General features: G+C 42.2%; 3 protein-coding genes across 5 annotated transcripts; 2 read left to right on the top strand and 1 right to left on the bottom strand.

The window, feature by feature from the left end:
• Window positions 1-291: 291 nt before the first annotated feature.
• On the bottom strand, window positions 292-10,185 carry eci2 (enoyl-CoA delta isomerase 2). Of its 3 annotated transcripts, none has more exons than XM_020041568.2 (11): window positions 9,836-10,185; window positions 9,584-9,726; window positions 8,793-8,955; window positions 7,202-7,300; window positions 4,484-4,666; window positions 3,970-4,039; window positions 3,517-3,619; window positions 3,325-3,445; window positions 2,115-2,204; window positions 1,787-1,930; window positions 292-1,122 (listed from the first exon to the last, which is right to left on the bottom strand). In XM_020041568.2, coding segments are annotated over exons 2-11 (1,131 nt in total). In that variant the 5' UTR covers window positions 9,586-9,726; window positions 9,836-10,185; the 3' UTR covers window positions 292-966. The 3 variants fall into 3 exon arrangements, with proteins under 3 accessions (XP_019897127.1, XP_034145359.1, XP_012994963.1); XM_034289468.1 differs by lacking the exon at window positions 9,584-9,726 and adding an exon at window positions 9,077-9,157; XM_013139509.3 differs by lacking the exon at window positions 9,584-9,726.
• A 2,439-nt stretch (window positions 10,186-12,624) lies between these two features.
• cidea (cell death inducing DFFA like effector a) lies at window positions 12,625-17,978 on the top strand. The gene is made up of 5 exons (XM_010900922.3): window positions 12,625-12,869; window positions 13,693-13,831; window positions 16,370-16,516; window positions 16,875-17,041; window positions 17,272-17,978. Exons 1-5 carry the CDS (start codon window positions 12,802-12,804, stop codon window positions 17,375-17,377), a joined length of 627 nt encoding a protein of 208 aa, XP_010899224.1. The 5' UTR covers window positions 12,625-12,801; the 3' UTR covers window positions 17,378-17,978.
• A 550-nt stretch (window positions 17,979-18,528) lies between these two features.
• Window positions 18,529-24,193, top strand: tubb6 (tubulin, beta 6 class V). The gene is made up of 4 exons (XM_010900923.4): window positions 18,529-18,823; window positions 19,358-19,466; window positions 20,194-20,304; window positions 22,989-24,193. The coding sequence occupies exons 1-4, from the start codon at window positions 18,767-18,769 to the stop codon at window positions 24,050-24,052; spliced, it is 1,341 nt and encodes a 446-aa protein (XP_010899225.1). The 5' UTR covers window positions 18,529-18,766; the 3' UTR covers window positions 24,053-24,193.
• The last annotated feature ends 12 nt before the right edge of the window (window positions 24,194-24,205 follow it).

The following is a 24,205-nucleotide window of genomic DNA, read 5'->3' as shown; positions in this document are numbered from 1 at the left end:
AAGAGGACATTCTCCTGATTAAAATGATGCCCCACTTGTACCTTGAAACTTAAATGAGTCACGTACATTCTCTTTTTTTTTTTTTTTCGTACAACAGCATCACTCATCTTGTTGTGAGTTTAGGTGTTTACTAATGCGGATGAGTATTAGTAAGTAAACCGGAAACTGCAATACCGACGTTCCTCACTACGCCGGTGAACAGAGTCTATAATTTTAAATGCATATAAAATGGATGGTACAGGGAAAAAAAATCCTCTAAGAGAAGGTATTCAAAAATCTTTTCTCAGTCCATGACTGTAAGGCACTATCCACCTTTAATTTACACACACCCATTCACAGAAAGCACAATTTAGATTGTATTCCTCCACTTAGTCTTCTGGCATATCATATCTAAACGGTTACTGGTATTGATCATTTTCAGAGCTGATCTGATTGGTCAAAAGACATTAGAAATAGTCAGCGCGGGGGATCTGAATTGGGCTTACTGTCTAAAATGCCTTAGTAGCTTAGTAACCAAGTAAGTTCCTGTATATTATGTCACTGATGTTTCAACAGGAATGGCCAAGATATGTTAAATGCAAAACTAAACAGAAGTCAACCGTTAATGGGTTTGTTTCCAAACTGTACAATAATAACACTACATAATATCTAAAAGCTAGAGAAAAATAGGCATATGCTAAAGGCCCAGAGTTCTTACAGGCTTTATCCAATAGACATGAAGATTTCTTACAGCTTAGTGATTCTAGGCTGGTGCTGCCCCCTTCAGATAATGTAGGGGTAGCAAAGGGGTGTCTATTGGTTGTTGTGATGTGGATAATGTTAATTAGTGCACAAAATGGAAAACATTTTAAAAAGCTTTGCGACCACACTGAGTCACGGTAATCCCTTTCAGATTCAGTATATTTTTTTCTACTTGGCACCTAATGAAAACAACTTCTGTCAGGCTCTGTGAGGCTGGGGGGCTGCTCACAGCTTAGCCTTAGACTGGAAAAAACCCATGATGGCCTGCATGCACTCGTCTGACTGCCAGCGTTCCACCAGGCGCTCCACCTCCTGGTCATTAACCTTGTAGAGACGTTCCTTTTCAGTTCCACGTACCAGTTGCTTGGACAGAGCTAGGGACTGACCAGGAACAGCCATAGAAAAGGTGCATTAGACATTAAATAGATCGGATGACAAAAACAGCAGTAACGTCTCTTTATAACATGACATTAGAAAAAAAATTATGCTTTAAGAGAGTTTCATATTTTCTGCATTTAATGAAGCAATCAAAGCTGCATTCCAACAACTTATTTGGAATAATTTCCTTTGTGCACTGCTTATGCCTTACTCAGAGTAACAGTAGTAAGTTAACTGCCTTGACAACAGTAAAGTATGTCACAAAGTAGAATCCACAACTGGAGGCATGGTAGCCTAGTGATAAACGACAGTTCACTGTCCCTGAGGAAGGCTTAATCCTAATTGCTCTCAGGTTGCCGCAGTAAATAAATCTGCTCTTAGCATAGGTAACTGTTGAAATTACAGCAAACAAATCAGTGAGATTAGACCTACTTTAACAAAACAAACAGTCATCTCTGCTGATCAGAGGCAAAACAAGCCAACACCCCTTAAGTTGAGTCTAAATCATGGCAGCACTGTTGGAGATACTGCACGTTTAGTGAGACTTCTAGCAATGAGAAGGATGGATACATTTCAAATACATTTTCAATCAAAGTGGCAAATCCTTTCATAAAATGGGATGTGACCTTGGAACACATCGTTTATGCCTGCTGACGCTTTGACTCACGTTTCTAGGGAGCTTGGCATAGGCTTTGAGCCTGGTGGCCACCTCGGTCTGGAAGCTGCTGTCGGGGAAGACCTCGGTCACCAGGCCCTGAGCACAAGCTTGGGTGGCGGTCAGCTTCTTGTTGAACAGAAGCACTTCGCTAGCCTAGTCACAGAGGATGGCAATTTTGACCATTAGGTATAATTTCATTAACTTGAAACAAAACATCAATAACTGGAAACAAAAGAATGTAACATAGCTGTTTATGTTAATCATGTACCAACGTCAGAAATGGTGTATGAATGTGTGAATGAAGTGTATCATAGGGGTAAAGGGGGTGTAGCCATACCTTGGCATTGCCCATCATTTTGGGGAAGGTATAGGAGGAGCAGCCCTCTGGGCTCTGTCCAAGCTGGCTAAAAGGGGTGTGGAACGTAGCCTATCAAAATGAAGGAGAAGCACAGGTTAGTCAGGAACATCCCACCATTAGCTTACTGCAAAGAACAGAAGTGGTGAGTGGCATTATAGACGTATCGGTAGCTGCCTGATGACTTTTCTACTGCATCTTTTGCTAGATCTTTCAGCCAGACTCCTTCCACTGCAGTCATTAGGGTGACATCTAGATGAGAGGTGCTGCACCTCTAATCAGAGTATATGGGGTGGCAGGCCAAAAAGTGGTTAAAGGGACTGACCAGTCACGGATCCTAGAGCCAGGGCCGTGGCTTGGAACCCTAGGGGTTCTTGCAAAGAAACAAATGTCTGAGTGGTATTGCGTTTGGAGGAAGCAAAGAGCATGGGAAGCTAAATAAAATACCTGGGTGCACTGGTGCTCCTGTACAGCTCATTTGACAGAGCTTGCAATGGGCAGGGCTGTGGGTTTATTTTCCATAGGGGACCAGTATGGGGGGGGGGGGGGACATGCGCAAATGTATGCACTAGGGGTGTGCAAAGCAGGCAGTATTTGTATCTGTATTTGTAAAGGGGGAAGAAGTATTTGTATTCGAGTAAAATTCAAAATAGGCGAAAAAAATTTCTTTTTGCGTTAGGGCTGGTTCACCCGATTGCAGCGTAATGAAATAATATCTCGATCAAACTCCGCTTCCTGAAAGTTATAAATTGCCTTTGGAACCCAGTTAAGGTACAAAAATCTATTAAACAAAATTGTGACGCAGTTAAGTTTTTTCGCTCAGCCGAGCGCTCTCTGTTGCTGTGTGGAAAATGGAGATGTGTGGAGCAGCCTGTGTCAGTTACCGCTTTTATTCTTTTCCCCTCCCCCGACTGAACGTCACTCACTCACTCACTCATCCGGGCATGTACTGCGGTCTCATGAGAAAACGCAGCTTTTTGATATAACGGTTTTCTTGTTCCCGAATACAAATATATTTTTTTAAGTATTTGTTTGAAATAAGATTTGTAAAAACCATGTTATTTGTGCCTTTCCGAATACCGTATTCGGGTTCAGCTCCACCCCTAGTATGCACTCACTATTGCTAATTTAAATGTTCTTAACTAATATGAATGATGTGTTCTAAGGAGATACTGAGTGGACATGACCTTACCTTCTCAGTGGCATAAATAATGTCAAACAGACCCAGTAGAGTGACAGACACGCCCACAGCCGGACCATTGACCACAGCAATCAGGGGCTTGGGGAAGTCGATGAACGCTTGAACATACGCCCTACACACAAACACACTATAAATGGTAAAAAAAGTTCTCAAAGTACACCCTTGCATGGTTCAAGTCCTAACCTCAGCAATTCTCCTGCATCCTTTGCCATCTTGCTAATCCCACCCTCTGGTATTTTGGTGAAGTTAGTCAGGTCGTTACCGCTGCAGAAGAAGTCTCCACTGCCTTGAGGGGAACATGACAAATTATTGTTCTGACCTCTCAGAGCCTGGTTCCTCTCTAGGATTCTTCCAAAATTTTGGCCCCTCTTACAGAGTTTTTCCTAGCCACTGTGCTTCAACACTGTTGTTGCTTGCTCCTTGGGGTTTCAGGCTGGGTGTTTTGTAAAAGCACTGCTGATGTAAAAGGGGCTTTATAAAAACATTTGATTAAGTTTTAATTGCTTTAAAAATAGACGGCTATTTATTTTGTCTAACAGACCACTTTGAGTGACACATTATAAAAAATCATTTTCCTTTGTGATCTCCCTAAATAATTAATGATTTCAAAGGAAGGACTAAGTTGGTTGGATTTACCTGTGATTACGGTAATGACAGACTCATCTTTGCCAGCTTGCTCCAGAGCCTTGATAATTTCATTGTACATCTGCATAGCAAGAGGGAAGCAGTAAAATAAACAGAATTGAAGAACTGGATGATTACTAAATATCTGAGGTGATTGTAAATCCACATTAGATTATTAAAAGCCACCCTAACTGGTTTATAGAAAGCCTTGGATGGTCAAAGACCTTTTCACTCTGAATGCTCAACTAAAATGTAGAGGAATCAGCACGCTGAGGGCACGCTCCTTCGACTAATAAACAGTTTGGCTTGCAGGTGCATGACCCACCAGGAGTCGCTAGACTGAAAAAAACTGTTTAACCCTACATACGCACAAAGCATATACCCCTGAAATGGATTTAAAAAATGATGAAAACATCAACGAAGGTGTTTGACATCATCCAACCCTACTAATAGCCTATATATAAAATGTTTTACACTGTTTAGACTAACACTAACACAGAATGAAACAGCTTAACACTGGAAGTACCTCCACAGTAATGGCGTTCTTTTTCTCCGGCCTGTTGAAGCAGATAGTGGTGATGTTGTCCTTCGTGGAGACCAGCAGTGTGTTGAAGGGGGAAGAGCCAGCGGTGGGCTGCGTGGCTACCGCTGGGCCCTCAGCGGCCAGCAGCGAGTCGATCAAATCCACATACTGCTGTCTGGCCTCCTCCTGAGGAATGTGTAAAGATTTACAGTGTCTCGACTTGTGTCTGTCAGGGTCATTGTATGAAGACAATGGAACATTCACACTGAGGGCAATCTTTTCACCTATTCTATTATTTTCTTCGCAGATTACTAGAGTCATTTAGAATAGCTGATACGTACATTTTAACCATTATCAATTTTGGATGAGTTTGACCTTGCTCGCAAGTCATACCCGTTTTTCTGTTGTTTTAAATATACACGTTTGGAGTCCTTGTTTACCATGACATCATACATGAAATGAGTTTGAATAGGAAATATAGCAAAATGAATAGGAAACATACCCACTGACAAGGTTAGAAAATTATTTTTAATTGAAAGTGTCCTTCCAACAATTTTTTTTTGAGCAGATGCGTCATTAATGTCAACCAGGTCAGTGGTGAACACTCATTAGCATAATTATTTTTCTAATACATATTCTCAAACTCAATCAATCTCACACACACACAAAAAAAAAAGACAATACTAGTGCATCGTTCCTCGCTTTTATATCTGGGAGATGAGGGCTCACACTCCAGAAAACACAAAACCGCGACATGGGTGGTGCACCAGTCTCAAAGAGACTATATAACAATGTGTGCAGTTGGGAATTCAGTGCATTTGTCCAGTGCATAGTGTACTTCAAACTTTGCTTCCATCAAAGAATCCACCATTTGCAGCAATTACAACCTTGCAGACCTTTGGCATTCTGTCAATTTGTTGAGGTAGCGTGAAGAGATTTCACCCCATCCTTCCTGAATCACCTCCTACAAGTTGCATTGGCTTGATGAGTTCTCACGTACCATTACGGTCAACCTGCTCCTGTGCCGGCCCCTCAATTACAGACAGAATACCAACTGACTTCTTCCCTAAGTAGCTCTGGCATAGTTTGGAGCTGTTTTTCAGGGTCATTGTCCTGTTGTAGGAGAAAACTGGTTCCAATCAAACGCCATCCACAGGGTATGGCATGACATTGCAAAATGGAGTGATAGCCTTCCTTCTTCAAGATCCCTTTAACACAGTACAAATGGGAGTACCAGAACACTCACAGACCATCACATTACCTCCCCAATGCTTGACAGATGGCATCAAGCACTCTTCTAGCATCTTTTCATTTGGTCTGCATCTCACGAATGTGTTTGTTTGTGATCTGAACACCGAACATTTGTGAGATGAGACAAAATGGAAGAAAAAAAATCCAGAAAATCACATTGTAGGATTTTTTGAATTTATTGGTAAATTCCTCTTTATAATAAGTATTTGGTCACCTACAAGCAAGATTTCTGGCTCTCACAGACATGTAACTTCTTTAAGAGGCTCCTCTGTTCTCCACTCGTTACCTGTATTACTGGCACCTGTTTGATCTTGTCTGGCCACTCCAGGACCTTGAGATGCTTCTTACGGAGCCACTCCTTAGTTGCCCTGGCTGTGTGTTTCGGGTCATCGTCATGCTGGAAGACCCAGCAACGACCCATCTTCAATGCTCTTACTGAGTGAAGGAGGTTGTTGTCAAAGATCTCGCGATACTTGGCCCCATCCAACTTCCCCCTCAATACGGTGCAGTCATACTGTGCCCTTTGCAGAAAAGCATCCCTAAAGAATGATGTTTCCACCTCCATGCTTCATGGTTGGGATGGTGTTCTTGGGGTTGTACTCATCCTTCTTCTTCCTCCAAACAAGGCGAGTGGAGTTTAGACCAAAAAGCTCTATTTTTGTCTCATCAGACCACATGACCTTTGCCCATTCCTCCTCTGGATCATCCAGATGGTCATTGGCAAACTTCAGACGGGCCTGGACATGCGCTGGCTTGAGCAGGGGGACCTTGCGTGCGCTGCAGGATTTTAATCCATGACGGCGGAGTGTGTTACTAATGGTTTTCTTTGAGACTGTGGTCCCAGCTCTCTTCAGGTCATTGACCAGGTCCTGCTGTGTAGTTCTGGGCTGATCCCTCACCTTCCTCATGATCATTAATGCCCCACGAGGTGAGATCTTGCATGGAGCCCCAGACCAAGGGAGATTGACAGTCATCTTGAACTTCTTCCATTTTCTAATAATTGCGCCAACAGTTGTTGCCTTCTCACCAAGCTGCTTGCCTATTGTCCTGTAGCCCATCCAAGCCTTGTGCAGGTCTACAATTTTATCCCTGATGTCCTTACACAGCTCTCTGGTCTTGGCCATTGTGGAGAGATTGGAGTCTGTTTGATTGTGTGGACAGGTGTCTTTTATACAGAAAACAAGTTCAAACAGGTGCAGTTAATACTGGTAATGAGAAAAACTAACAGGTCTGTGAGAGCCAGATTCTTATTGGTTGGTGATCAAATATTGTCATGCAATAAAATGCCAATCAATTATTTTTTTAAATCATTGTGATTTTCTGGATTTTTGTTTTAGATTCCATCTCTCACAGTTGAAGTGTACCTATGATACAAATTACAGACCTCTACATGCTTTGTAAGTAGGAAAACCGGCAGTGTATCAAATACTTGCTCTCCCCACAGTATGTATTGCTGTTGTGCAAGATTACCTGAGATACAGAGCCCAGAGATTTCCATGCCTCCCATTTGACTTTACCGACAAAGTCCAGCATCCCTGGCTTGGGGGTGTTACATGGTCCCTGAGTAGCCTAATAAGACAAAGAGAGAAGAGAAGAAACTGAAATGCAAGGTAGATGGTGTCCTCAATACACTTTAAGGGCTTACAGTGCCATGAAGAAATACTGTACGTGTGTGTGTGTGTGTGTGTGTACACACACAGTGAGGGAAACAATTATTTGATGCCCTGCTGATTTTGTACATTTGCCCACTGACAAAGAAATGATCAGTTTATAATTTTAATGGTAGGTTTATTTGAACAGTGAGACAGAATTACAAAAAAATCCCACTCCTCTTTGCAGATCTTCAGAAAAACACCCCCAAAGCATAATGTTTCCACCTCCATGTTTGACGGTGGGGATGGTGTTCTTGGGGTCATAGGCAGCCTCCTCATCCAAACACGGCGAGTTGAGTTGATGCCAAAGAGCTCATTTTTGACACGTTCACCCAGTTCTCCTCTGAATCATTTAGATGATCATTGGCAAACTTCAAACAGCCTGTACATGTGCTTTTTTGAGCAGGGGGACCTTGCGGGCGCTGCAGGATTTCAGTCCTTCATGGCATATTGTGTTACCAATTGTTTTCTTGGTGACTATGGTCCCAGCTGCCTTGAGATCATGGACAGATCCTCCCGTATAGTTCTGGGCTGATTCCTCACTGTTCTCATGATCATTGCAACTCCACGAGGTGAGATCTTGCATGGAGACCCAGACCGAGGGAGATTGACAGTTCTTTTGTGTTTCTTGAGGTCTACAATCTTGTCCCTGACATCCTTGGACAGGTCTTTGGTCTTGGCTATGGTGGAGAGTTTGGAATCTGATACCATTAAAATTATAGACTGATCATTTCTTTGTCAGTGGGAAAACATTAAAAAAGAAAATCAGCAGGGGATAAAAAAATAATAATCCCCTCACTGTATGTATGAGTGTGTGGAATCAGGGTGGAATTGGGTGTTGCATAACTTTTTGCCGTTGCTGTTGAACCTGCTGTTGGTTTGGATGTTAGCTAATGTATGGAACTAGTTTCAAGATCTGTGGAGTTTCGACTAATTGGTTTAACAATGCAGAAGTATACAGACACTACATCTCTGCACTTGTATAGCTTAGAGGCATAGTGGTTGAAGATAGTCTGTCACATAGGAGACCCCGGTTTGAATCCAGGGAGGACAAGATCATTCAACCCTTTTAATCCCAAGCCAGCCAAACTATGCTTGCCTGGTTGCTTTTCTTGTATAATTAAATGAGAGCTTGACAGCCTTTAAGCGATGACAGCCCTGAAGGGGAAATTAATGGTGTGAGCCAGACCAATTAATGCAAAAAATATAGAAGATTTGGCTTTCAAACCCTGGAACTTATAATAATTTAAAGAAATTGGCCAACCCCTTAAATACTGGCCTGTCACTCAAAACCCAAATTTGCTACTCAACAAAACAGTGACACAGCAAAAGAAAACAAGGACCACTCCTGTTCCTCAGTGGTCGGGGAAATGACAGACATAACTAAGTATACAGCACAATGAACTCACCTGTTTAAAAAGTGCATAGATTTTTAGCTTGACCTCATTGCCAGGGTCATTCTTTAGTTTGCCCATCTGACCCTTGGCATGGTTGAATTGCTCCACTGTAGCCCCCATAGCTGAACCAGTCGTATGCAGCTTTAGAGTGGTAATGTGTGAGACTTGGACTGCCCTAAAAAGACAAATAACTGACATTAGCTGCTGGTAGTGTTTCTAAAGCAATTACGCAGCCACAAAGGGTTAAAACTATGAAAATGTGTTTTACAATCATGTAAAAGCACTAATAAACTGACCTTTGTGAAGGGCATTAAACTATTATGCTTTCTAAATGAGGCCGAGACCTTTCCTGTTTTCATCTACGCCTGTAAGGCTGGCTGCATGTAGGGCAAAGGTTATGAACAGGATTATGCTAGCAAGTTAGTTAAAGTTAACAGGTACCACGCATGTCATCATGCAGGCGTTTGTCATGGCAGCCAACTGATGTACTAATAAACATTATGAATGTTCCACTTTGTTTGATAAAGTGGCACAGTAGCACTCCGATTAAAACTGTTTGCTGGCTAGTTAGCAAGCTCATTAACACGGTCAACCCTATCAAATACATTTTCATGAGGTTCAAAATAGAGTGCATACGGAGTTTTAACATGCTTTCGAATACCAACCTGAAAAATGCATGGTAAACAAGTTATGAACAATCGCTATTACGATGCTGTTTACTTTTATTAAGGCTAACTAGCAACTGTAGCTCGCAAGTGGTAGCATAATTCATTTCTACAGAACACTGGAGCTAATCTACCCACATTTACAACACTTTTCTGTTTGACCTCCAGATAGTCAACTCTTGTCCAGGTCCGGAGCCTGCTTTTTTTATCGGTTCCGCCTGATAGTTAATTGGACCCACCTCAGCTCTGTGGTGTGTGTGAAGATTTTAATTAATCAGTCACTGCAAATACATGAAAAAACATGTGGAACTGGCTTAGCAAGTGTACATAGCACGTGAAAGTGTTCTAGCTACGGTATTCTAGCTATAGATGTGTAGACAAAAATCTTACCTGGTAAATCGGACAAATCCGCACGGTCTAAAAATGCGTAATGCTAAAGCCATCCCAGCGAGATAATTTCAGATCAAAGGTGACACAGTCTCAAAGATTTCTATAACTGAAACGAGATCATTTGTCTTTTGTCAGTGAGAATCTAGTGAAGGAGGTGGGGAGAGCCAAGCACTAGCGAGATTATATTGGGCAACCTTCTATCATGTTTCGGTTAAGAAACGCCTGTTCCGTCAAGTACGCGTACGTAATAACAAACCTACCTGAACCATTTCTACACAAAACATTTTCAACTTTAATAACCAACTAATGCATTCTATTCGTAAGAAATTCTACTTTTTAATAGAAAACTGTATTGAGCTCCAATTATTCATTAGGGACAGAATATAGTTAATCTGCGTCTTGTGAGCAACATTAAAGAAACACTTCCGGGTCACGAAAATCTGGAATTTTTCAAAATAAAAGACACCAACGAATTACTTAAAGACTGAGATAAATTTAGTTTATTAATTGTTTGAGAACATGTACCTCTCAAAACATTGACAACAATTCAAATATGATCATATTTAAGAGTAATTTCGATAAAAAGTGTGTGTTAAAACATGTTCCAAGGGTAAAATTCAGACAATGCCAATGACAGAATATGGAATACATATTGCCTCATAGCTCATAAACTATTGAATATTCCACAGAGAAAGCAGTGTAGGAAATGTCCAGGAGAATGTGTAGAGTAAGACAAACCTGTCTAATCATGGGGAACAGTGTGCTACATCTAGCGACACAATATTTCCACACCCTCTTTTTCCACAATGTAACTTAATGGATATGAAATACATATTGACTCATACAGAAAAAACTATTCTATACGCCGCAGTGAATGTATTGTAGGAAATGTTCAGGAAAGTGGATAGAGTAATTATATGCAAAAGAAATCAAGGGGCACTGTGTATTTGCAATTGTTGCTGGTGTTTTACTCCGCCCACCCCATTGGCCATAATGTAACTCAATGCTCAACTCAATTTGCATATAATTACTCTATCCACCTTCCTTGACATTTCCTACAATACATTCACTGCGGCGTATAGAACAGTTTTTTTTATAGGCCAATATATATTTCATATGCATTGAGTTACATTATGGCCAATGGGGTGGGCGGAGTAAAACACCAGCAACTGCAAATACACAGTGCCCCTTGATTTCTTTGCATACAATTACTCTATCCACCTTTCTTGACATTTCCTACAATACATTCACCGCGGCATATAGAACATTTTTTTTTTATAGGCCAATATATATTTCATATCCTTTGAGTTACATTGTGGCCAATAGGATCTAGGATGGGTGGAGTAAAATGCCAGCAACAATTGCAAATACACAGTGCCCCTTGATTTCGTTGCATATAATTATTCTACCCACTCTCCTGAACATTTCCTAGAATAAATTTTTACAATATACACTAAGCAAAGTGTCAAAATCGATACATTTAATATTATTCAAATCGCGTTTTACCGGGGACTTTTATTTTGAAGGCAAAATCCGAAAACCGGAAGTCTTATTGTTGCTACGGAATCTCTAATGTTGCCAGCATGACGCTAATATATAGTTCTACCTCGCTCCATAGGTTTCCTCTACTAGTGGAAAGAGGAAATGACGATTGCATGCTTCAGATTTATACATCTGGTGACTTATCTGGCTCCATTTGCATCTGTGATTATTTAACTAGCTAGCCTCTAGATGGATTAAACGAGTATCTAAATCCAGACCTGTTTGAAACTAGCCTCAATGATGATAAACCTCAATAATTTCATTTCACCTTTAGAGCCAAATTGGAAGTAATGCCATTGGATATAAAATCATTAAAAACTACTAAATAACACAATGTTGTATAAACTCCACAGAAAGTACAAATGTGTGGACTTTTATCTACATGCAGATTTCAAAATTACAGTAGGACATAGGACTACTTATATTATATTGCACAGAACATGTATTGTGTCGTAAATCAATTAAATAGGATATCGGTCTACTTAGTCACACTAACACAATCATGAATAGTGTACACGGACATTATAAGTGTTGGAATTAGAAATCATCTGCCCACTGTCAGTCAGCCTGTTGTGAATATTATTTCACAGTTCATTGAAAAAGTCTAATCAGTGACACAGAACACAACTGCGAAGTGTGTACACAGGTTAGCGTCACAGATGTTATTGGGACTCTAAAAACACAACATTTGCCACAAAAAGCATTCAATCACATTGTAAATGAGCATTTGTTGAAATATTAAGGAGGGAGTTCTATTAAGGTAGCTACGGCCCGTGGAGTCATCGGCCGAATAACGGGAGGGAGGAGCGCTCTTCTCAATTTGAACAAGAGGTCATGTTGTCAACACAACACAGCATGGCACATATAATGTTGGACTTTTCAAGCAATCAACATGGTAGATGTATAGAAAACAAAATCAAAAGCAACCACTTGTTTTTTTTTTTTAAACGCAATATTTACAGCAATTGGCCTATGCATATTCTGTTCAGGGACACTGGTCCCTTAAAACCGGTCAGAACAAACACGTAGATTAATCCAGTGTTTTTCAACCTCTTTCCTCCCATACCTGATGTCATCAATGACTTGATAAGCTGATCATTTCAATCACGTGTGATAGAGCAGGGAGAGATCTAAAACATGCAGGGTGTATCCAGGAGCAGGGTTAAAAAACACTGGGTTAGTCAACTCTCCGGATAAGGTGAAGTAACGACCGAACTCGTAAACAACCAATCGCGTGAGGGACAACGTAATAAAGTTACCAAATATTTCGGTCGAAAAACTCAGTTGGCCTAATTCTTTTGTCTGGGCCACTTGACCGTTATTCTTATTGCAATTGACGGGGGAAATCGCATTAACTATTATTTCTGGTCGAATCCACTTGAATTTGGATATTATTCCATCAAGAGACTGCACCTAAATTTAAAATGGCTACGTTGTTTATTAACTCAAGCGTGGAATACGCAAAAAATCTCCTTCCAGTCTCTTTTGTGAGGTAAGGTCAGGTGTAATCTGCAAATTATTTTTATTTCGCAAGGTTGTCTATTTGCTAAACGTCATTCATTGACTTACTTTAAACCAGAAACAATTTTACAATTTTGTAGAACTATTCGAAATGATCTGAAGACGCACCTGTGATGCATTCGTAATTAAGAAGTGCCTTGTGCAGGTTTGCTGGACATACCGGTGTCGCGTCGGAGAGGACCCGATTCGGGACGTTCACAGCGTTCACATTAAATCTCACCAAATGTAGATTTAAAACGTTTTTCTCATTGCACGATTTTTACTTAAATGTTGATAGGTCATGAATCACATTTTAACAGCTCACTTGTAGTATTTTAAATTTACTCACAACATGAAATTGTTTGACACTGGGTTTAATCTAAATAATTTACAGATTGTATTGTGTTAGAGCGACATCCCTCGGGCTGTACATTTCGTGTACTTGTAATGCATGTTTATGTAATTTGGAATTTGGCTTTTTGTATAGCTATGGCTGCATGTAAATATAATGGACATTAGTTCTATTAATTATATTTCTTTAAATTTCACTCCAATCCGAAAGGCCAACACATAACTTGGGAAAAACTTTTCCCAGATGTTAAAACAAGGAGGTCTAGAGTTGAAGAACTTCCAAAACATGAGCTTTGTTTCTAAATAGGATGACCAGGCAGTAGTATCCAACCACCCAGATAATCTACATAACTGGAAATGAACAATGTACAACTGGGGAGACACTGTCTCCAACTTTATTGCTATGAATGTGACCCCAAGCTGAACCCATGGTTATTTTGTCTTTTGTGCTGTTATTCTGACAGGTCAGTAGCAACTATCCAAAGAACGATCTCCCGCCGTATCTTGCCACAGCCCCAGCCCCGTTCCTTTGAGATATGCACCAAGAGTCGAAATCTGAGGAGAGAGGTCGTGGTCACCTCCCTGGATGACCTTCTGCACCGGGTAAAGACCTCCACCTTTGTTCAGCAGGTCACAATTTTGTGGAAGGTTCATGGAGAAATTGATTGAGGAAGACAAGTGGCTCTTATATGTGGATCTCTTCAGTACTATTCATCCATTTTCTAAACAGGATGTTGATGTTTCTCTTATATGCGCAGTTCTACAAAGTCACAGCTGATGTTCAATGTTAGTTATTCATCAGAAATTAAAAGGACCATGGACAAGTGAATTTTCAACTGTTCATTTGAATATTTTGGGAGATGGTAGCTTCTTTAGGTTCAACACAGATTGAAATGGCAGATTTGGAATCAAAATACAAACTCGAGGGCAGAACATTAACATGCTATTGATGATGTCAGAGTTCAGACAAAAGATATTTTCGGTGCGGGGGACTTCACACATACAAATCCCAAAACACAGGCCATAAAATGTCAGCATTTATGATCCCTGATGTACCGTTGCAAAATGACATGGCAGTATACCCAGGGTTGTTTGGAAAATCATGGAATGTCTCTGATTTGCCTTGTAAATGTCTAACGTGGTACGTTTGAACTTAGCTTAGTACTGTTGGCAATGTAACAAGCTTTCAAACTACTCATGTGACTCAAACTGATATTTGTATTGGACTGTTTTTGGATTAGATCAACAGTAATTGTTTGGGAGGCATATCAAACATACTAGTGCGCTTCCTCCATTTTCTTCATGGCACTGCTCATATCTGTGTATTTTGACATAACCACTTTAAAAAAAAAAATCCTGATAAATACAAAGAATATCCTCTATGAATCAGATTTGCTAATTGGTTCAGGACAGGCCCTGTTAGCATTGTCCTCTGCCTGACATTAGCTCTCCTTGTCCCCTCATATGCCTATTGCAATATTGTTTCAACTGGCTACTGCTTTTTGTGACGGGAGAAAAGTTCAGGTAGCCAATTTTTCTGTTTCCACTGGAGATGTTACTAGTAGTAGTTGCCTTTTCACCCAAGACTGTATTGTCGGAAAAGGAATTGAGGACAATTTATTTTCAATGCCCTCCGGACTACGGTTCTTCACAATGTAAAACCTACAAGAGGCACGACCCCGCTTAGCTCCGGATCCCCCACTGGGCCTTAGCTTCTGCTGTTGCCCCTGTGGATAGGGCACTCATGGCCTCAGTCTGTGGAGCAAAGACTGCCTCTTTTTGGAAGAACCAACACAACAGTGGGGCTTAGATCACCTGGCCCGCTTCAGGTCCTGGCCGCGTCGGGGCCCACTCTGGCCCCATTCCGACATGCCCTCCATATGGAAACCTCAAGGTGGTTATATCAGGGCGGCTTGAACCACAACTGACGTTCAGGGGGCAAAATTATTTATCCGATATTCCACACTTATTCAGTGGTGGCAGTTGCAGAATTCCCCCTCCAGGGGGCATTGTAGGACTGTTTTTCTGTGAGACCCATCCCCTTCAGGGCCTGGCTATAGACAGTCACTCTTCATCTGTCCCACGCTCTGTCCATGTACTCATCATGCATTCTTTGGCCAGCGGCCTCCAGCTTGCCCCTGGGTGGTCTGTGTTTAAGCTCTTTGGCTGCATTCTATGCTAACTAGTGCAGTGTCAGTGGACCAGTCACAGACTAGTGAACACCTAGAGCTGGGTTGTAAGCTTTCACAAATTTATGTGCCACTATATGATCACATGAATGTGCTATTGGTCAGTAGCAACCATTTTGTTGATGCTAATATGAAAAACTGCTTTGTTCGACCTTTGGCCCAAGATGCAGCCGATCTGTCATTCAGTGGAGGTGTAAGTCTTTAACAAAATTCAAAACCGCAGAGTTCATCGTGGTGGACTTCACAGGTCCCTGGGGCAAATGGCTTCCTTGAGGAAAGTGTCGATGGGGATCAATTAAACAAATCCCTAATTGTTGTTTCACTGAAAATAGACTTAATTAGACCAACCTATGCACTTAGTAATGTTATTAGATGCCTATACGGCCAAATGTTTCTGAAATAACATGGTGCATTATGGCGTTGGTTCCCAACTACGGTCCTCCAGTATCCCAAACAGTACACATTTTCGTTGTAGCCCCAGCCAAGCACAGCTGATTCAACTTGTCAACTCATTATCAGGCTCTCATTGAGTTGAATTGGGGGTGCTTGTCCAGGGCTACAACAAAAGTGTGCTGTTGGGGGTACTCGAGGACCGGAGTTGGGAACCACTGCCTTATGGGATATCACTTTTATTATGATGGCTGCATTGTTGCATACTCACCTGAAGGAGCTACTTAATTTGGCCCTTCAATCTCCAATTCCACCCCCCTACAGTTTTGGGACACCTTCAAATATAAGGGTCAAAGGGATCAGGGATTTGGCCATTATTCATCCGGGTTTTGTCTGTTAGGCCAGTGTTGCCTGAGGTTGTGACGGACGTACTTGCGTTCCAACAACAGGCAGATCCACGATCCCCTCCCCGTTTTCATTGCAGGGGGCAAAAAAACGGGCACATTTCAACAGGCGTATCGTAACGATGAACAATGTTTGCAATGATGCCGATCTTCCCCAGACAGCAAGTGCCTTCCTGCTGACATGGCAGTGCCTCAGCCTGGTTCTGGAGGACGATGGGACCGTGGTGGACTCTGAGGCCATCTTCCAGTCCCTACCGTCCAACACTCGGCTCATGGTGCTGCAGGAAGGAGACACGTGGCTCCCAGTAAGTGCTGGGAATACATAATACTTATACTGTCGTAGTTGATCATGGCATCTTTCAACATGCCATAATACTAAATTAGCGGATTAAAATATCTGCCGTTATGTTGTACTAGTGAGAGCTGGCCGTTGTATAATTTGTTTTAGAATAATTTTTTGGTTTGGATTTTTGAATGCCATTATGGCAGGAATTTTGGATTTGTGTGGGCGATGTTCCTTATTGGTGAATATTGCAGTGTTATTTTAGTGTTATAAGGCTACACTGTCACATCCAACTTCAGTCCCAGAAAGATGCTGGGTTTTCACAATAAGATTTGATTCTAACCCTGCACTGACAATTGTTTTTTGTTAATCTTGTACAGGTTTGCCCAAGGCAGGCAAAGGAAAATGGAGTCGCCAAGTTGAGTTTTCACCTGTACAAGTTAAACCCCAAGGATTTCTTTGGGTGCCTCTCAGTCAATGCAGCGCTTTATGAAATGTACACACTTTCATACGATTTCAAATGCCCCAGGGCCAAGGATATGTTGACGTGAGTACTCTTCTACTATAACACTGATGAAAAGGATAAATGAGGGATGGCTATTTAAAAATCAGCATGGCAAATTCATTGAAATTGCAGGGTCAAAATGGTTGATATTCTTTAGTAAAATCTGGTTAATCTGTTTAAGTTTACATTCTCTGACCAAATCTTGTGAAATCATGAAGTGAAGGTGTATTTCATGTTTTTGGAATTTTACATGTATCTCACTTCTTCTTTAGATGTGTACTTCGTTGCCTGATGCATGTGGTGAAAGGGGCAGGAGAGCTACTCCTTTCTGTTTCTTCCTACATATTCCAGTGCGTAGGGGAGGACAACGACAACTAGCCCTGTTTGGGGTTGTTAACATTCATCAGGTGTTAACTGTATTAATGAAACTGAGACATTGGCAAGATTCCAAGCTTCCCTTCTTGAGACACACACAGGCCTTGTTATGACTTTTAATTTAGCAGCTGTGCTTGTATGTGAATTATAGACATGAAATCAAGAATGAATTCCAACTTGCTTGGACAGTTTCTGGTTGAGATTCAGCCCACAAAGTGGCGATGTAGGGTTTAGGATTTTAAAGTCAGTTTTTGAAAAAGAGCGAAGTTGTGTTTGCCTCAAAGATTTCACACACCATGTCCTCATTGTTTGTCAACCGTCGGGGTTAGTCTGAGTGGATGGGTCCATTCCCTTTCAGTTGAATGTCCATCTACTGGGAAATAGTCTTGCCTATATTTCTCCCATCCTCTCTCTGCACCTTAAGAGAAAATCTGAGAGGTGTGACCTCAGACCGTCTCGAATATAGTAAAGAAATGCCTTTAATATATTACCCAGGACACATTAAAAGCCCAACTGTCTGGGACTGTAATGTCATTTAAAAATGTATTTGAAGCAGTTAGAATAAAAAAAACTATTTTCTCAAATAAAGAATTGTGAAATTCCAGACGTAGCTTGTTTTATTACTTGTGGCAGGTCAACATTGTCTGTAGATGGTTTATTCTCTTCACGCTATTGTTTAATAGTTTGAATGGACATTGGGGCACACGCTTCAAAGGGCCTAGAGGGAATGATTTTGCAGACTGTCGTGATTTCCTTTGTCTGCCTTAAGCTGTTTAAATCTATTGAGCTGTGATACTATGGGTGGTCAGACATTGTATAGGTCATTTCCCCATTTTCAATAACATATTTCCTTTTCATAGCCTTCATCAAAGCCAAATCCTTATCCATAACTGTTCATGTATCTAAAGGCAGCCAAAAGTTAGTGTGAAATCCATACCTTTCTGGAATGTGACAGGAATGTTTATTTGATAAGTCTTCATTCAACTCCATTATATTATTGCTTAAAATCTGTTTGATAGACAGGAACTGGTCTACAGTAGTTGACTGTGTGTCTGTCTTAAATCTTCTACTTGTTTATACACTTGGATGTGACCAACTCCTACTTGAAAAAGACAAATTGTGCCATATAAAACAGAACATGTGTCTCAGTCACGATTTAATTTAAAGGTTACATTATGTAAAGAAACAAGCTAGCTTGTGAAAACCATAAGGCTGGACGGAAGATAACTGTGACCTGCTTTATTACACAGCTTGGGTGTCACACAGTTGTCCAACCCTGTTGGGCGTGGACATTCTGCAGAGGAAAGAACAGGAATTTAGCTCCTGCTAAATCCAGTTGAGTTTAGCCAGGGCCGCATGCACACTACTGCAGCCTAGACACAATCGCACAGAATGAGAGAAATAGTTCACATACAAGCCGGACAATGTGGGAATCAGATTGGCACCAAGGCAAGTAAAGACTATTTGAACTGAATGCCTGTTTGATGAACGTATCGTAAGTTGTGTTGGGGAGACATAGTTTAACTTCTTGAGGCTATATAATCGGGGTTTTGAGACTGAGAAGATCATTTGATGCCATTTCTTAGGGAAAATCAAGACAAGGATATAATGGTGGTTTGACAAAAATGTACTTCTCAGCATACATTTTTGTGCTAATCTTACAAAGTGGTTATAGGACAGTAGCTTCCAATTAGCCTACAACTTTAAAAGTAGGTTATAGGCAAATGTTATTTGACAGTGTAAATTGCTACTGCCTAATTCTGATCATGTTTCGCCTGTAATACACTGCAGAATGGTCCCTAGCATGCTGTCAGGGAGTGGCATGACATTCTTCTGTCCATATCGACAGCTGAGCACACTTCAGTCTTCTAGGTGGCGACTGACCAGTGCACCTTTCGTCCATTATTAATTGAACTTTTTTGGAGTTTGTACTTGATGCTGTTGTCCTCCTAATTCCCCTTCAATTCTGCTAACCTGGGACAGTTTTGGGAAGTGATCAGCGACGAACACGGCATCGATCCGGCGGGAAACTACGTTGGTGACTCGTCGCTCCAAATCGACAGGATTAATGTGTACTACAACGAAGCGTCTTGTGAGTCGATATGTGTTTGAATTAAGTTGCGCTTTCTAGTTCCCCCTCTGCCCCCAATTACTCCAAAATGATACAGGGGCCAACTTTAAAGGCACTGAGCAGTCTTCATAGGTCAAGAGCGGCCCCCAGGTTCCTACAACTGTTGGTGCTTTGCCAAATCGCCACTAACCATTTGCCACAGCCATTTCTAATACATCATGAGGTGCATGGATTGTTTCCGAAGCATCTATTCACCCACACCACATAGAGGGAAAGACTAACATCGTATTAAGGATGAACATCTCATTTAGCCTTCAAGTTGTTTGTTTTAAGCAGAACTAGCTGAGCTTAATCGATTGGTTCTTGCTTCACAATCTCAGGTCGAGGAGCTATCAATGTTCCTGAAGCAGTTTAGCAATAACAGTGAGATCCACTGGGAGTTGCTGCGATGAGTCAGGGCTTTAATGACAAAGTCGACGCAATGAAATTAAGGAGAAGAATTAAGAACCAAGCCGTCTGTTGGTCATTGCCTGTTGCTGGCTAATCCCTCTAACAATCATCCAGTCCTAAGGAGAGATAACAGGCCTAATTGAAAATGGAATCGTTACCTGATTGTTGGCAATTGGTTAAGCCTAAAAATGTGTTTCATTTAAGGCGTGAAGGAAAGCTTGCCTGAAATTATCGCTTGTGAAACAGCCTAGCGCAAAAAATACTGTGCATTCATACTGGTGTCTGGTGGTCTTTTCAGCACACAAGTATGTTCCCCGAGCAGTCCTTGTGGACCTGGAGCCTGGGACAATGGACAGTGTCCGGTCAGGGGCCTTCGGACAGCTATTTAGACCCGACAACTTTATCTTCGGTAAGTGGACTCTAACGCCCCTTACTTAAAGATGACCTCCGGTGATAGTGGAGATAAATATTTCAGGTTGATAATGGATATTCCAAGAATTAATTCAATAAAGTACACAAAACAAATGGTAAGCATGTTTTGGGCAAACATTTCTTGCATCATGAGTATGATCAGGCTTTTAAAGAAAAGTAAAAAAATAAAATAAAAAGATACATACACACACACACAAATACAGCTCCGGAACAAAATGAGACAACTGCACCTTTTTCTTTCCTTTCCAAAAAAGTTGACAGGAAGGTTTTGAGTGAGCAACAGAAGGGTTAAAATTAAGAGACACTGCAACTTGAACGTTTCTGTTCCTCACTCAAAACTTTCCTTTTCAACTTAATTTGGAAAGGAAAGAAAAAGGTGGTCTCAGAGCTGTGTGTATATATATACCAATCAGCCATAACGTTAAGACCACCTGCCTAATATTGTGTAGGTCCCCCTTTTGCCACCAAAACAGCCCTGACCCGTAGAGGCATGGAGGTGTGCTGTGGTATCTGGCACCGTTAGCAGCAGACCCTTCTAGTCCTGCAAGTTTCGAGGTGGGGCCTCCATGGATCGGACCTGTTTGTCCAGCACATCCCACAAATGATCGATTGGATTGAGATCTGGGGAATTTGGAGGCCAAGTCAAAACCTTGAACTCGTTGTTGTGTTACTCAAACAATTCCTGAACAATTTTTGCTTTGTGGCAGGGTGCATTATCCTGCTGAAAGAGGGCAAAGCCATCAGGGAATACTGTTGCCATGAAAGGGTGCACATGGTCTGCAACAATGCTTAGGTAGGTGATACGTGTCAAAGTAACATCCACATGAATGGCAGGACCCAAGGTAAGCGACACACGCACCCGGCCATCCACGTGATGTGAAAGGAACCGTGATTCATCAGACCAGGCCATCTTCTTCCATTGCTCCGTGGTCCAGTTCTGATGCTCACATGCCCGTTGTAGGCACTTTCGGCGGTGGACAGGGGTCACCATGGTCACCCTGACTGGTCTGCGGCTATGCAGCCCCATACGCAACAAACTGCGATGCACTGTGTTCAGCCATCTTTCTATCAGTACCAGCATTAACCTTTTCAGCAATTTGAGCTACAGTAGCTCGTCAGTTGGATCGGACCCCACGGGCCAGCCTTCAATCCCCAGGTGCATCAATGTGCTTTGGCCGCCCATGACCCTGTCGCTGGTTCACCGCTTTTCCTTCCTTGGACCACTTTTGATAGGTACTAACCACTGCATATCAGGAACGGTCTATATATATTGCAGAAGAATGGGTAACCTTATTGAGTCCTAATATATTTCTCGTAGTTGCTCTAGCAGATTATCTCCTCACTATCTGAGATTTTTATACTAACCCTACCCTAAACCTTTTTCTAAACCTAACAAGCAGTTGCTTAGCAACAATTAGCTTAGTTTGTTTATAGTATTACTATCCCTAGAACATCATCATAACTTGGGACTTGCAAAATAAAGTGTAACCAAAGGATACTTTGACACCTAGCGTAATACTTTTGTGTTTCAACTTGTTTGACCAAAACCCCGGATTTGTAATGTCCCCCTCATACTCAAAAAGCACGACTGGTTGTGGGGTAGTAATTGCATGTTTAAACATGTTTATGACCATCTTTAATGGTAACCACAGGGAAGTTCTTTCAGAATATGACAGCAGCTTGTACAATTATTGTTTACTGTAAAATATTTGAGTAAATCTTGTGGATATTTAATTGGGATCCAGTCCCTTGAGAAAGATTGGCGATCAGTTGTTGTGTCTCGTAGGCATTAAAGATAGGATGTGACTATAAACTATACAAGATTATCACACTTAAATAACATTGTGTTAAGTGATTTACAGGTTTAAATCCAATTGTTTAATCCAATTGTGTAATAAATTCATTCATACATTGTCTTATTCCAATTTCATTAGGCCACACAATAGACATGTATAAAAAGAACTCTCTGCTGTTGAGAAAACGTTTTTAATTGGACAACTTCCTCACAGTCCATTCTCTTCTGTTGTGTAGCCCTTTGAAGGCACTGTTAAAAAAATCCTACTAAGGTCCCAGCTGTATTTTTCATAGGTGGATCTATTCATTGAGATGAAATAAAAGATTGAAATAGGGAGGGAGGTCCTTGGTTTGTCCAATATGAAAGACTCATCTGCTTTGTAGAAGTCTTCCATTGGGTGACCTAATGAACACTTAGATAATCAAATGTAGAAGTCTCAGCAGAATTTTTCAGGTGATGGATATATGACCTTTTGGCCATTAACTTTTTCTCTAGCAGCTACAGGAACACAAACAATTGTTTGACAGAACAGTTTCTTGTCCAAATACCAGACTCAAACTACATTCTTGGCTAAATGCCAATGGACATTAGTTTCAACTGGGTTGACAGTTTACATCATGCTTCCGTAAAACTTGATTCTTCCGCGTTACACAGACTGTTCCAGCCAGGACTTGGCCAGTAGAACATCCTCTCACTCATCCGGTGCTGACCCAATGTTTCTCTTGGCTTAGGCTGGATGATGAATACCTCCCAATCAGCCCATATTGGTTGACTCAGCCGAGGGTGGAATTTGGGCTTACTGGCGTGATGGGGTGTAGGCTTACACTGACATCTTTCCTCCCCTTCTGTTTTTGCTGCCTGTGCAGGGCAAACAGGTGCGGGGAATAACTGGGCCAAGGGCCACTACACAGAAGGAGCAGAGCTGGTGGACTCAGTCCTGGATGTGGTGAGGAAGGAGTGTGAGAACTGTGACTGCCTGCAGGGCTTCCAGCTGACCCACTCCCTGGGAGGGGGCACCGGTTCCGGTATGGGCACCCTGCTCATCAGCAAGATCCGCGAAGAGTACCCCGACCGCATCATGAACACGTTCAGTGTCATGCCCTCGCCTAAAGTGTCCGACACGGTGGTGGAACCGTACAACGCCACGCTGTCCGTGCACCAGCTGGTGGAGAACACGGACGAGACGTACTGCATCGACAACGAGGCGCTCTACGACATCTGCTTCCGTACCCTGAAATTGACCACGCCCACCTACGGGGATCTCAACCACCTGGTGTCGGCCACCATGAGCGGGGTGACCACGTCGCTGCGCTTCCCCGGCCAGCTCAACGCCGACCTCCGCAAGCTGGCCGTAAACATGGTGCCCTTCCCCCGCCTCCACTTCTTCATGCCAGGCTTTGCGCCGCTCACAGCCAGGGGAAGCCAGCAGTACCGGGCCCTGACTGTGCCCGAACTCACCCAGCAGATGTTCGATGCCCGCAACATGATGGCGGCATGTGACCCGCGCCACGGCCGCTACCTCACGGTGGCCACCGTATTCCGCGGGCCCATGTCCATGAAGGAGGTGGACGAGCAGATGCTGGCCATCCAGAACAAGAACAGCAGCTACTTCGTGGAGTGGATCCCCAACAATGTCAAGGTGGCTGTGTGTGACATCGCGCCCCGCGGCCTCAAGATGGCCGCCACCTTCATCGGCAACAGCACGGCCATCCAGGAGCTGTTCAAGCGCATCTCAGAGCAGTTCTCGGCCATGTTCCGCCGGAAGGCCTTCCTGCACTGGTTCACCGGGGAGGGCATGGACGAGATGGAGTTCACAGAGGCCGAGAGCAACATGAACGACCTGGTGTCTGAGTACCAGCAGTATCAGGAAGCCACAGCTAACGATGGGGAAGAGACATTTGATGACATGGAGGAAGAGCTTAATGAGTAAGGAAAATATTGGGTGTTTTTTGCGTAAACTTTGTTCTTACTTTTGTTGTTGTGCACCGTTCTGAAATGAACTTCTTTCAATCCGGGGAGGTCTCAGAAGCAGAGGCGGAAATAAAACCAAAAAAATATTTGTATGTTAAGTTTTCATTTACTG

This window comes from Esox lucius, chromosome 21 (assembly GCF_011004845.1).
Source record: "Esox lucius isolate fEsoLuc1 chromosome 21, fEsoLuc1.pri, whole genome shotgun sequence".
In the NCBI taxonomy this organism is placed as follows: domain Eukaryota; kingdom Metazoa; phylum Chordata; class Actinopteri; order Esociformes; family Esocidae; genus Esox; species Esox lucius.
This window is presented reverse-complemented; position numbering and strand designations above follow the sequence as displayed.